This window comes from Triticum urartu, chromosome 2A (assembly GCF_056163025.1).
Source record: "Triticum urartu cultivar PI428250 chromosome 2A, HENAU_Tu73, whole genome shotgun sequence".
Lineage (NCBI taxonomy): Eukaryota > Viridiplantae > Streptophyta > Magnoliopsida > Poales > Poaceae > Triticum > Triticum urartu.
The window spans coordinates 329,128,517-329,141,570 of NC_141874.1; the positions used below are offsets into that span (position 1 = coordinate 329,128,517).

The following is a 13,054-nucleotide window of genomic DNA, read 5'->3' on the forward strand; positions in this document are numbered from 1 at the left end:
AGCAATGTGTGGATTACATGACAAAAACAATTGATACCATTGGGCTCTTATTAGAAAACTTTTTGATGGTGTCAAGTTTGTACATATGAAGTAATGCAGAGTTGAACTAATAGTCGGTCAAAGTTAAATATTGAAAAACACTTGCATCATTGCCAGTCTACTTGACAGATATAACCATAGTTGTCATGGTATCACCTAGGAATTCATTTGCCTGCCAACCAACACCTAGGTAAAGCACTCGTCGCCGCCGAACTTACCGGTTCTGCCATCCCACGACGCTCAATGTACGTGAGGTGTGTGTGTGCCTTGATCATCATGCTCATGCCATCCCATGAGCTGGTCAAGACACACACCTAAATAGCTAACTAACAACCCCAACGAGATCAGCCAGGGCGTGGACATGCACACGCTGCATGGCTGTTTATTTAGCTAACAGTACAGCTAAACGAGCTAGCTACTAACGGGCAGCAGGATTACAAACTCAACAGACATGCAGCTGCAGTTGCACGCGGCCGGTAGACATGCAGTTGCACACGGCTGGCGGGCGTGTAACTGCCGTTGTGTGCGGCCGATGGAAATACACTAGTGCGCGACTGATGGACAAACAGTAGCGCGTAGCCGATGGACATGCAACTGCAGTTGCACACCGGTTCGCGGGCGTGTAACTGTACTTGCTTGCAGACGGTGGACATGCAACTGTAGTTGGTGCCGGTGCACGAGCATGAAACTGAAGTTGCGCGCGGCCGACTAAATACTGAGAAAGCAAAGACAGGATTCTCACATAGAAGACAATAGGAAGTCACTATAATACCTATACTGCCAGAGAGTTTATGACTCTGTTAGTTGTTTTATAAGTACCAAGAGTCCATGACCATGGAATAAATATTCTTTAAAAGAATAAACTTGTTTTCCATGACCATGGAATAAATATTCTTTAAAAGAATAAACTTGTTTTAGTGTGTATGTGGATAGCCTAGCCCTTTCCATAAGTTCGGGCTTTTGGTTGCGTTGGCTAGTGCATGAAGCTTAACATGGTATCAGGGTCTAAGGTCATGAGTTCAAGTCCTGGCTTTCACAATTTATCCAAAAATTACTGTTCCCCCCTTTGTGTCCACATATAGGCCTCTTGAGCCATACCTCTGAGTCTATTCACGTGTTGACTTCCCACGTCACACGTGAGATGGGGTGTCAAAGTGTATATGTGGATTGCCTAGCCCTTTCCAGTAGTTCGGACTTTTGGTTGCGTTGGCTAGTGCGTGAAGCTTAACAAAGCTGACACTAAATAACTTGTGGATATTAAGGACAAGAAAGTAAGGATGAAGCATCAACCATGCAAAAGGTAAATAACAACGGACCTGATATTTATTCCCAGGTGAATATACGATTTTCCATATGCCCTAACCTGAAGCACTTCATTTGTACAACAATTCTTGAAGCCCCTTCTATCCACTCTCTGTGCAATTTATGAACAGAGACAAAGCACTAAAAATCAGAACTAAGCAGGGAAGCAGGCAAACAAAAAAATGCCCACAAGCGAAAGAACTTCAGAAGTGATTATGCACAAGTCTTAGCTCGAGCAAATATAAGAAAATAAAGAGTTCAGTGAAGTTGCATTTTCAGTAATGGACTGGTATGAAGAAAATTTATGAATCCTGCTTTGGCAAGTGCAAATCAGTAAGGTATCCCAAACATAAGGAAATCCACAATCCTAAACATAGTGGTTTATATCAGCACCTTTTGCAGGACGTCCATATGAACTTCTTTCCGTTTCAGGACAACATCAGTTGGGGATAGAGAAATCCGAGTATTTTTTTTCAACTCCCTCTGAATTTCCAGAAGACGTGTGTGTCTATTGCAAGCAATTGCTTTCAAAATGATTGCCTCAACATCAATGCAACTAAGATCAAGAGAAAGATCAGCTTCTTTATCTGTAAGTGGATCCAATACAAATGAACTGTGCTGACACTTTATCTGCATATCTTGCAGTGCCTCAACTTTAATAAATGGAGATGAATCAGATTCTGCTGACCCACTGTTTCTTTCATCCAGCCAATAATTTATTTTCAAACCAGGTATCCTGAACCCACTTGAATCGAGCTCTCCATCTTGACCAAGCTGCGTTGGAGCATTATTCCCACCTTGTCCTGCACTTCTATGACTATCCGAGACAAGTTCAGATTTTATTGCCTCTTTCCATCTACCTTGTCGTAGAACATTAGTCTGTCTAATTACGGTATCCATAACAAAAGAGATGCATAGCTCATGGAGAATTGTATACAAAATTGTGAGGGGATTGTCAGCCACAGCCATTCTCCGTTCGATGTCATCACCCAGAACATACCTTCTTGTCTCTTCAAGCTTAATAGGCCCGGTGTTCTCACCAACAAGTAACTCAATATGCAATATCCTCCACAGCGAGAAGTGCCCACGGTAACCTAACGTAAGGAGTACTTTGAATTCGCCATCTACCTGTACATTGGCTATTCCATCAGTCACCGAAACCTCAGACATTTCTTTAGGAACTAGGGTTTCAAGTAATTTTGCCCGCACAAGGGTGCTTAATTTCTTCAATGTAGGCTTCCGCTCATCTTGAAAAAGTGTATTCTGAGTACCTATTTCCTCTACAGATTTAGGCAATCTCCTATAGCTCCCTGTATGTATGACTTCTATCGCAGATGAAACATCAAAAATGGGAGCACGAGCTTGCTGCAATCCTTCATGCATAAAGAATAGTGAATCGCCTGTTTGGGTGAAGCAAGTTTCATGGCTGGAGAGAGTTGACGCAAGTTGCTGGCAGTAATGAAGCAAGGGCACCTGCAGAAGATCAAAAGCAATATTCTCTATCACAAAATTCCAGATACATATTTTGATGGCCCGAATATGATAATGAAGGGGAAAACTTAGTTTTGAAATACATTCTTTGTTGAGTAGCTAAGGAATTAAGGTAGATTGTAGCCTGTCAGAGCAAATACATTACACAATGATAAAATACTTTAAAGTTCGCATTTTGGGTTTTCTTTACGACTTCAGTACGCACCTCTTCAGCATGAATTTTGCATACATAGAATCTCTAAATGAAGTTTGGTCCTTTGCTCCATCAAAAACGGTTTTAAAGATGACGACAGTTTCGCACACGTGGATGCCCAATCAGCACAAAAGAGAAGCAAAAATTTCAAAAAAAAAGGGGGGAGAAAATTAGGAGAAAAAAACTGTAGTCTCCTTTCTAGAAAACTCGACTAGTTTAAGGAGAAGTTGGGGGGCAGCAGAACAAAATATTCAGAAAATCCAGAAACAAATATGAAATTTTGTTTTTTTAACTGAAATTTTATTTTGAAGGTATGTTTGGTTGATTCCACAACATGCCCTACCAAATTTTTGCCAACCATTGGCTAGATATTCTTTGACCCTTAGTTTGCCTATTTGGCAATAATTGTGAAGGCAATGTCAGGAGGGTGGGCAAGTTCTCATAGGCAACCAACCAAGTAAGAGCCAAGATGTCATAGGCTGTCAAGATTTTGGTAGGGAAATTTGGGCACCAGAAAATACACTAGAAACAGTCTTTACGATTAAGATATAAAAGACATTGAGGAAAAAGGAAGAAAATTAAAAAGAATAAAGAGGAGATAACAGGAACATTTGAAAAACAGGAATCTTTCAGCCAAGTGCCTGTTAAGGAGTATTAGTATTGGTCTAGGAGTCCTTATTAGTCTATGTTTAGTTTCCTTACACCTCAAGTCATGTGTAATATACATATGCCCCTTGGGCCTTCAATAAAGATAAGTTGCTTTCCTAACAGTGCCAAAGTTATGGGAAAATGTGTGGATTTTGAAGATGAAGAATGTTTTGAACGAGAGCCTCCATAACGTTAAAGAATTATGTGGTTGAATATTTCTGATTATTACGAGACTTCTTAAGTTCCCTTGAATTTTTAGTAACTTCACTGGAATGTTTAAGTTCTTTCCCTAAATTTTTATCTCTGATTTTAAAAAAAATTCCCCATGTCACGTGCTTGGGAACAGCGGGCTGGGACATGGAGCATAAGAGGTAGTCGTGAGATACCGGTGGCCGGGGACGGTAGTCCTGGACCCGTGGCGGCAGCAAGGGTTAGAGGGGCGCACGGTGCAGAAGCAAGTGGTAAGATACTAAGATTAACTTTTCTGCTTGCTTTATTGCTCAAGTGGGGTGCTGTAAATAGACAGTTACAACTGAAGAAACAGACTTGGACTCTAATTGGAATTGGATCCGGTCGGCGGGGTAACCTTTTCAGGACTAAACCTTTCCGACTTACGAACCGGACTCCTACTCTAACTCTAGATGGACTCGGCAAGCACTAGACTCGGACAAGAACTAGGGCAGTCCTGCACAGCATGGCCCTTGCGCCTTTCACCCTCGGTCGGGCGACCAGTCCGAGCCGGTTGGATGAAGCTGCTCCGTCTTGTTGCGCTGGCACATGGTGCAGACACGCATGTAGTTTTGGGGCGCCATCCGAGCCTGGGGAAGGTAAAAATCCCGGCGAAGGCGATGCAGTGACTTCTGAAAGCCCTCATGCCCCAAGTCATGGGCAGCAGCCAACACGTTGGCCAATAGTGGAGACGTGGGTGGCACATATGGCCGGTGTTTAAATTGTTACAGTATGTGGATTGCACTAGCTCTTTCCATTACTTCGGACTTCTGGTTGCGTTGGCTAGTGGATGAAGTCCTGACTTTCGCAATTTATTAAAAATTGCTGGCAACCCCCCCCCCCCCCCCCCCCCCCGTGTCCACGTAGTGGCCTCTTGAGTCATACGTGAGTTCCACCGTGAACGGTATGGTAAAATCGGGGAGTTGGAAGACTGGTGCAGTGATGAGGGCGGTCTTCAGGGCATCGAGGCGCAGCCCCGTCCTCGGACCATAACAAACCCTCCTTTAGAAGTGTGAGAGGTGTCGTGGTGACACCAAATTCACGGATGAACTTCCGGTAGTAGTCTACTAGTCCCAGGAAGCTGTGCACCACATGGACTGTTCGTGGAACCAGTCAGTCGACGACTGTGAGTATCTTGTCACTGTCCATGGTGATGCCGTCGGCGGAGATGACATGGCCGAGGTATGTCACCGACTCCTCGCCAAAGGAACATTTGGAGCGCTTGAGTTAAAGTTGATGTGCCCTCAAAGCCTCCCAGACAAGCTTGACATGACGAAGATGGTCCTACCAGGAGGTGTTGCAGATGAAAATGTCATCAAAAATACAAGCACAAATCGGCGTAAGAAGGAACGAGGCACATCGTTCATCAAAGCTTGGAATATCGCGGGGCATTGGTTAGACCGAATGCCATCACCATGAACTCGAAGAGGCTTTCATGTGTGCGGACCGTTGTCTTGTGGATATACCTTGGAGCCATGCGTACTTGATGGTAGCCGAAGCGAAGATCCAGCTTCATGAAGAAGTGAGCACCCTTCTGCTCGGCCAAAAGATCGTCGATGACGGGAATGGAGAACTTGTCCTTGATGGTGACGCTATTGAGTCCCAGATTGTCGACGCAAAATCGCCAAGTACCCTCATGCTTCTTCACCAGGAGCACCGGTGAGGAGAAAGATGATGAGCTACGGCGGATGTGGACACGTTCTCGGCACACTGCTTCTCAAGCTCATCCTTCTGGATGGCCGGCTATTGGTATGGTCGCATGGCCACCTATTGAGATCCGGACAACAATCGTATGCGGTAGTCGTGTGCACGATATGGAGGAAGCCCTTTCGGCTCAGCGAAGGTGTCTGCGAAGGAGGCCAAGAGGCCATCCAGGAGCTTCCTTGTCGATTGTGATGGCGGCATGCCGGGAAAGGCCAGGAGGCCATCTAGGAGCTTCCTTGTCAATGGTGATGGTGACATGTCGGAGAAGGCCCCAACAAATGATGTGGTCGCCGTTGGCGACCGTGACACGGAGGCGGCACCCATCCAAGAAGGGTGCTCCGACAAAAGCGGCGAGATCCTCGTTGATGAAGTTATGGGTGCTGCCGGAGTCGATCAAAGCAACGAGCTTGCAACCGCCGATGCGCACGGCGACCTGCATGGTATCGCTTGTAGGAATACCGGTGACAGCTAGGAGGGAGATCTGGATGTCCTTGCAATGTTCATCAGAGTTGTCGTCATTGTTGGCAGACCGGATGTGGAAGAGGCATTTGCAATGATGCCGTGGACGAACTTCTCAATGCAGTTGAAGCATAGACCCTTAGGACACCGACCATCCATCTCAACATCAGTGAGCTTCTTAGGCAAGTGCCAGCGCTAAGCCGGTGGCGTCAAACGGCACTGGCCCGAACCCAACTGCGAGCGCGGCTGGCAAACCGAACAAGCATGCATGGCCGCCGCCGCTTTTGAGACATTATGGAGGACCTCGAAGGAGACAGCCAGATCCATGGTTGCTTCAAAGAGGTCGGCTTCGTCGTCTCGACCTGCATCTTCATAGACTCGTCCAGGTTGTTGGTTAAGATGTGCAACTCCCCAGTGTCATGGATTGGAGGAACGCGAGTCTGGTGCTTGAGGAAGCACTTGGTGTGCTCTGCTACCATGCAGGAACGGCAAACCGAGATTAACTCGCCGAAGGGATTGGCTTGTGTTGATGGTCTGAAGTGGTTCGAATGAATTGTAAAACTCTCCCCACGACAGCCGACCGATCTTCTCCTCCAAGTGGTTGTACCACAGCACGATGATGACAATGAGGTGGTAGGAAGCCAGCCATGTCTTTCTAACTTGTGTGCACTAGCCGAGGAAGAACAGATTGCATCTGATCAGCCATGGACATGGATCACTCTCCCCAACAAATTTGGAAAAATCAATCTTGTAGAGGTGCGGAGCTTGCTCACATTTGTCCGTTAGGGCAGCCATTGGCAACACCTTGGATTTTTTTTGTGGCCGGCGGTGGAATGACGTTGGTGCCGCTGAGGAGCTGCGTCGAGCTGCCCTGCTCGAGGCGAAGGAGAACGAGGTGTTGGGCATGTTGTTGCTGCAATGTCTCAGTGATTCGATCCTAGACCGATTTTAGCGTTGCAGAGAGTTGCTGTAGCACCATGTCGAGCTTAGCGCGGTCGGTGACTTGGAAGTCGCCTATGAGGCTATTGGAGAGTGGCAACCACACCTTCGTGGTCTTCGCATTGCTTGGCGATGATGTCTTCGAGGGTGTTGGGTGGTGGCGGCGGCGGCCATGGCGCCGGAGGCTGACTCATAGTTGTCGTCGGGATCGTAGATGAATCTGATACCAAATTGTCACATGCTTGGGAATCAGCAGGCTGGGAGGTGGAGCATAGGGGGTAGTAGTGAGATACTGGTGGCCAAGGACGATAGTCCCAACGACCCGTGGCGGCAGCAAGGGTGAGAGGGACACACGGTGACGGAACTTAAACCGGGAGGTCTCAAGGTAGGGGATCCTAAGCTAGATGTCTTGGAACAAGGGTAACAGAGACACGGGGATTTTACCCATCATGTTCGGCCTCTCCGAGGAGATAATATCCTATGTCCTGCTCGTGTTTATTGCTTTGGAGTGTGTACAGGGTACAGGTAAACTACCACGAGATTGTAACTTGTCTTAACTTGTGTTCTATTAACTAACCCAGCCCTGGCTTATATAAGATACTTGGGTCCTAGGATTACAAGAGCCCTAGTCGGCTACGTCGGTGGAGAGGAGAGTCCTCCATGGATACGAAATCCTTGTCTTGAACATCAAGGCTTCCAGAGTCTTCATGTATCTCGCCAAGGGATACTCAGCCCGGCCCACCAGACCGGGAGTCGACATGGTGAGTCCCCTTATCCGGGACACCGTCAAACGACGCAGGAGCAAGAGTTGAGAAAATAGATCAACTTTTCTGCTTGCTTTCTTCTTCATGTGAGGGCGGCTATAAATAGCCAATTACAGTTGAAGAAACGGACTTGGACTCTAACTGGAATTGGATCCGGCCAGCAGGGTGGCCTTCTTTGGGACTAAACCTTTCCAACTTAGGAACCAGACTCCTACTCTAACTCTAGATGGACTCAGCAAGCACTAGACTACACGAACTAGGGCAATCCTGGCCCAGCATGACCCTTGAGCCTGTATGTTCGGCCCCACATGACATCCCACTTTTCATGATTGTTTTCAATTTTCTGTTCTAAATGGGTTGAGACGTGGAGCAAGGGAGGGATCACACTTGAGGGACCAAGATTGTTCTCTAGTAGAGTAGAGGGACCAAGCGTAGACTTCGGCAATAGAAGGGCTAAAAATATACTCTTTCCAATACTTTACGACCTTCAAACTGAACTGATAGCCTGACCAAATTGAAGTCAGAGCATCCGGAGCCCTAAATTATGTTAGGGTGGTTAATGACAACCAAACATAACTGGCTAATATTTCCATCAATCAAATCTAAGGAGAATTGTTTTGTTTTGAAAATGTCTCAGTGAATGGAAGGATTCAACATGGATTTAGCTCAAGGCTGTGGACACTTTCAAGCATTTTGTAGCTTTAGGTGTCGGTTCATAGACTGGTTTGCCAGATTTGTTGTAAGTGTTACCGTTCAAAAAAGACAACTCTACTTGCTTGAGACTTGTCATATGTAATACTGCTCAATAGCAGAATACATATACTCATATGCTTGACATAAATTCAGTTTTGTTGATGCGAACTGACTATGTAAACCATGGTTTGACCAGCAAGGCGGATTGACCACAAGTCGTACACCTGCTATTCTATAGCATCTAGGGTGCTTTAAAACGGATTCTCCTGTGGATTCTGATTAGGATTGAGAGTCCTAAACTGAACGTTCAATGCCAACTAACAGTCTCCACAATTTTAGTAAATACTTACCACAGTGGGTGTTCTCAGCATTCGCTGATTCTTCAGTGCTTGAAAGTTATACTCCCTCCGTTCCAAAATAATTGAAATTCTAGATTTATCCTAAGTCAAACTTCATTAAGTTTGACCAATCTATATAAATTAACATCTACAACACCAAATTTTCTTCATTAGATTCATTATGAAATGTATTTCCATATTATATATACTTGATATTGTAGATCTTAGCATATTTTTCTATAGACTTGATCAAACTTACAAATGTTTGACTTAGGACAATCCTAGAACTTCTATTATTTTGGAACGGAAGAGCAATATCATAAAGGAAAAGATCTCCTTCGAATATATGTGGGTTTTGCAGCACGGTCTGGTCAGAGCTAAAATAGTGGAATGTAGACTAAATAGATTTTGATGTACACTAGTCCCAACAAAGTGTTGAACAATGATTTCCTATTACAGTAAACACTTGTGTCCTTGATTGCAACAAAATCTAAAACTGCTTTCCAGTCACTCTATTCAACTAAGGCAGACATCAGAGCAATCAAAGGCCTGATCCTATAAAAACATTTTTACTTGAGAACACAAGTTGCAGTTCTAATTGAACAATGAAAGTTGAAACTCCTTATTCACGGAAGGAAACAATTGACAGCTGCAGACCTGCTGGCACCACTTGGCGAGGACATGGAGCCGGAGCATGCGCTGGCGGGTGCGGTCGATGAATTTGAGCAAGTCGATCTTCTTCTCAGTATCTGACCTCTGCTGCGCTGTCTCCCCCTCGGCGCCCGCCCGCGACTTCTCCACGAGCTCCCGCAGCGCCAGGTAGGACTCCTCCGCCGCCTGCCGCGCCACAGTCCCCAGCTCCACTGTCTGCTGACCCAACTCCCCCGCCATCTACTACCACCCGAGAGTGAGTGAAGAGTCTAGGGTTTCACGCAAGTCTCGGGGTAAGGACCTAAAGGTGACTGAGACGCGCCATAGCCACCGCAGCTGCTCTCCCTGTAGGGTTTCCAGGAGATTGAAGAAGCTCCGCGTACACGGAGCGGCTGGGCGGCTGGGCGGCCGCTGCCTTGGCTATAGAGTTACGCCCCCGCAGTGCCACCAGCAGCTTCAAATTGGGGATCCTGTGTCTGTGAGAGGTCGGGAGCGGCAGCCGGTGGAGTTCAGCTTGGACCGAGAGGGGAAGTTCGAAAAGTTTGTGGGAATGGAGCTGGGATCGCGAGGCGGCGGCCGGCAGGAAGTTCTTTTTTTTCGAGGGAACGGCAGGAAGAAGATGAGCGAGCTGGTTCGTCAGGTGGACGTGATCCGCCCAAGCCCCAAGGTGTCCAGTTAGAGCATCTACACCGGGACACCCGCGTATGCGCCGGACGTATCCACGGGCAGCGACGGTCACGGCTCAAATAATTCATTTTACAATTGAATACCTTATAAATCATAAATCATACTTTCTCCGTTCCTAAATATTTGTCTTTCTAAAGATTTCAACAAATGATTACATACAAAGCAAAATGAGTAAATCTATACTCTAAGGCCCTGGTTGGTTCAGTTTTTATCGACGGATTCCGCTGCCGCGTAACAGAATCTGAACCAAAGGGAAAACACAGCAGAATCCGATTCTAGAAATCCGCTCCTAAAATCTGAACCAAAAGCAAAAGCAGGATAGGCCGTGTTTTTCAAAATTTGATTCCGCTGCGGGCCAAAATCTAAAAAAGCTGTATCAGCTGGTTTGCCAAATGACCTACATCTTTTTCACAGCAGATTTTTCACAACTACTTTTAGAAATCCACAGCCGAACCAAACAGGGCAAAATATGTCCATATGCATCCGTATGTGGTAGTCCATTTAAAATATGTAGAAAGACAAATATTTAGGAACGGAGGGAGTAGTACTGTTAGAGCATCTCCATCCGCGCCCCCAACAGGCCCTCTCTAAACGATTTTTTAGTGTCGGCGGACAAAAATCGGCCCAGTCATGCCCTCAGGAGTCCGCTTTTCGTCAGGTTGGGCTGAAATAACAGCCGGCGCACCCGAGTCAAACCCGGCGCGCTGGGGCGCCTGGGGGCGCCGGCACAAGCAAAAAGGGACATGGGGCTGCTCCGTCAGCGAGAGGAGGGCCTTTTTCCCGCTGTTTCTTCCCGCCCCTCCCCCCCCCGTGGCTTCTCTCTCATTCTCTCCATTCCTCCCGCCAATCGCCTCCTCCTCCCCTCCCAGCCGGCCGTCGTGTCGCCGAAGAAGTACGTGGTCCCCCGCGTCGCGACGGGTGCGACAGCTGCTGTCGCCCAGCCGAAGCAGAGGAAGCCGAGGGCGCCGCCGTCCAAGCCCCCGGGCATGTCCAACGTCGACTGGAGGGCGGAAGTTCAGCATCGGGAGGCTGTCACCACCGACCGGTGGAACAGGGCTAACGCCAAGAAGACCCGGGACAGCGTGGCGCGGCTCGCGGCTGCGGCGGCGGCAGAGCAGGCGGAGCGCTCGGCCGAACAAGCCGAGGAGGCTCGCGTGGGGATGATGAATCCACCCGGCGGCCACGCCCCGTACGTGCCCTAGAGCCAGCAAAGCGTCAGTTTTTCGGCCGGCTTCTCGTCGTCGCCACAACCCTGGGGCTGCACGCTGTCGCCAGGCTACGCCGACGGTGACGCGCACGGCGGGTTCAACCCTAACATCACCTTCCCCATGGTCACCCGGCCTAGCGGACGCCCTCGCCCGCCTTCGCCAGCGTGCAGTACCCTCCGTACACCTACTCACCACCGGCCTACACATCCTCCCCGACGCCCCTTCTCCATCGTGGCGCGCTGCCCTTCTCCCAAGCCTCCACGCCGCATCTCGGCGACACCGATGTGACCGAAGCCGACATGGACGACATCATCACGGCCGGCTCGGCCGCCACCGCCGCGTCCCCCAGGTTCACTACCCAAGACGACACAATGGACCTCAACGGCGACATGGACGGCGAGCTCGACTACGGTGAGGAGGAGCCGAAGCCGGAGGAGGAGGAGGAGGAGGAGGAGGAGAAGGAGCCGGTGCTTGCTCCGGCGAGGAAACGAAAGAAGAAGAAGAAGAAGAAGAAGAAGAAGAAGAAGAAGAAGAAGAAGAAGGGGCGGCCAGGACAGGCGAGCCGCGCATCAAGTGGGCGTCCAAGGAGGACGAGTGCCCTGCCGAAGCGTGGAAAGTCGTCTGCCTTGACCCGATCACCGGCATGAACTAGAGCATCGACACGTATTGGGACTGCATCAAGGCCGAGTTCGACGAGCGCAAGCTCGTCGACCCCTACTTCAAAGGCGTGTACATGCAGCGTGGGGCGAAGGCAATGGCGAACCATTGGGGGCTCATCCAATCGGCGTGCAACAAATGGCATGGAATCGTCGAGGAGATCGTGGCTCGCCCGGAGAGCGGCGCCTGCTTCGAGGATCAGGTATGGCACACCGGCCTCTCCCTTTTCTTTTCACCGGGTGCGCGCCGCTGACTGGTTGTTCCTCGACGCAGTTGGTGCGGATGTTCGCCAAGACAGCAGCGACCAAGATTTCAAGTACCTCCACGTCTTCAAGCGGATTGAGGAGTGCGAGAAGTGGGCGGATGTCTGGTGCACCCTCGCCAAGGCCAAGGAGACCTACAAGTCGGACGCGCCGACGTCGGGCGCGGGCTACGGGCGCCCCGAAGGCAACAAAGGGGCCAAGAAGGGGAAACACGCCGACTCGGCAAACGCACGAGTGCAGGAGTCCATTGAGCACTGCCTCGCCGACGCACAGGCCCGGGCCACCCTACTTGAAGAGAAGACCGAGGCGCGGTGGTCGGCGTTGATGACAAACAGTGCCGTCAAGCTCGACCTACTCCGGATCAACATCGCCGCGAAGAAGAGGAACACCGACTTGGCTTTCTTGATGGGCGGGGCGGACATGCTCCAGAGCAACGACGAGTAGCTCAAAGCGTGGTACTTGGTGGAGCGTGGCCTCATCCTGAACCAGTTGTCGTCGACAGCGCCGCCAACTCCCACGCCCACGCCAACGACGCCGCCAAGCCCGAGGGATGATGCATCCACGACGCCCAGCAGCACAGAAGCCGCGTCGACGCCGCCCAGCACAGAAGCAGCTCCGACACCGCCAAGCCCACGTACGCCGACTCTGCCGATGCAAGAGGACGACCCCGCCTTTTGATACGTTGCCCATGTGTCCTTTCTTTTTTTGTACGCCGAACTTTTCATTCGATCGCCAAACTTTGGCAAGGTGATCGCCGAACTGGGCCGTAGATCGCCGGACTTGTGGCATT

At 49.2% G+C, this 13,054-nt stretch overlaps 1 protein-coding gene across 2 annotated transcripts in view; it reads right to left on the reverse strand.

The window, feature by feature from the left end:
* LOC125537025 (mediator of RNA polymerase II transcription subunit 14) overlaps nt 1-10,138 on the reverse strand; it is a 41,459-nt gene extending 31,321 nt beyond the window's left edge. For both annotated transcript variants that reach the window (XM_048700310.2, XM_048700309.2), the window contains exons 1-3: nt 9,456-10,138; nt 1,735-2,814; nt 1,356-1,453 (exon numbers count right to left, since the gene is read on the reverse strand). In XM_048700310.2, the coding sequence (XP_048556267.2) occupies nt 1,356-1,453; nt 1,735-2,814; nt 9,456-9,689 (1,412 nt within the window). In that variant the 5' untranslated portion in view covers nt 9,690-10,138. The remainder of the gene's footprint in view (nt 1-1,355; nt 1,454-1,734; nt 2,815-9,455) is intronic.
* Between the last annotated feature and the right edge of the window lie 2,916 nt (nt 10,139-13,054).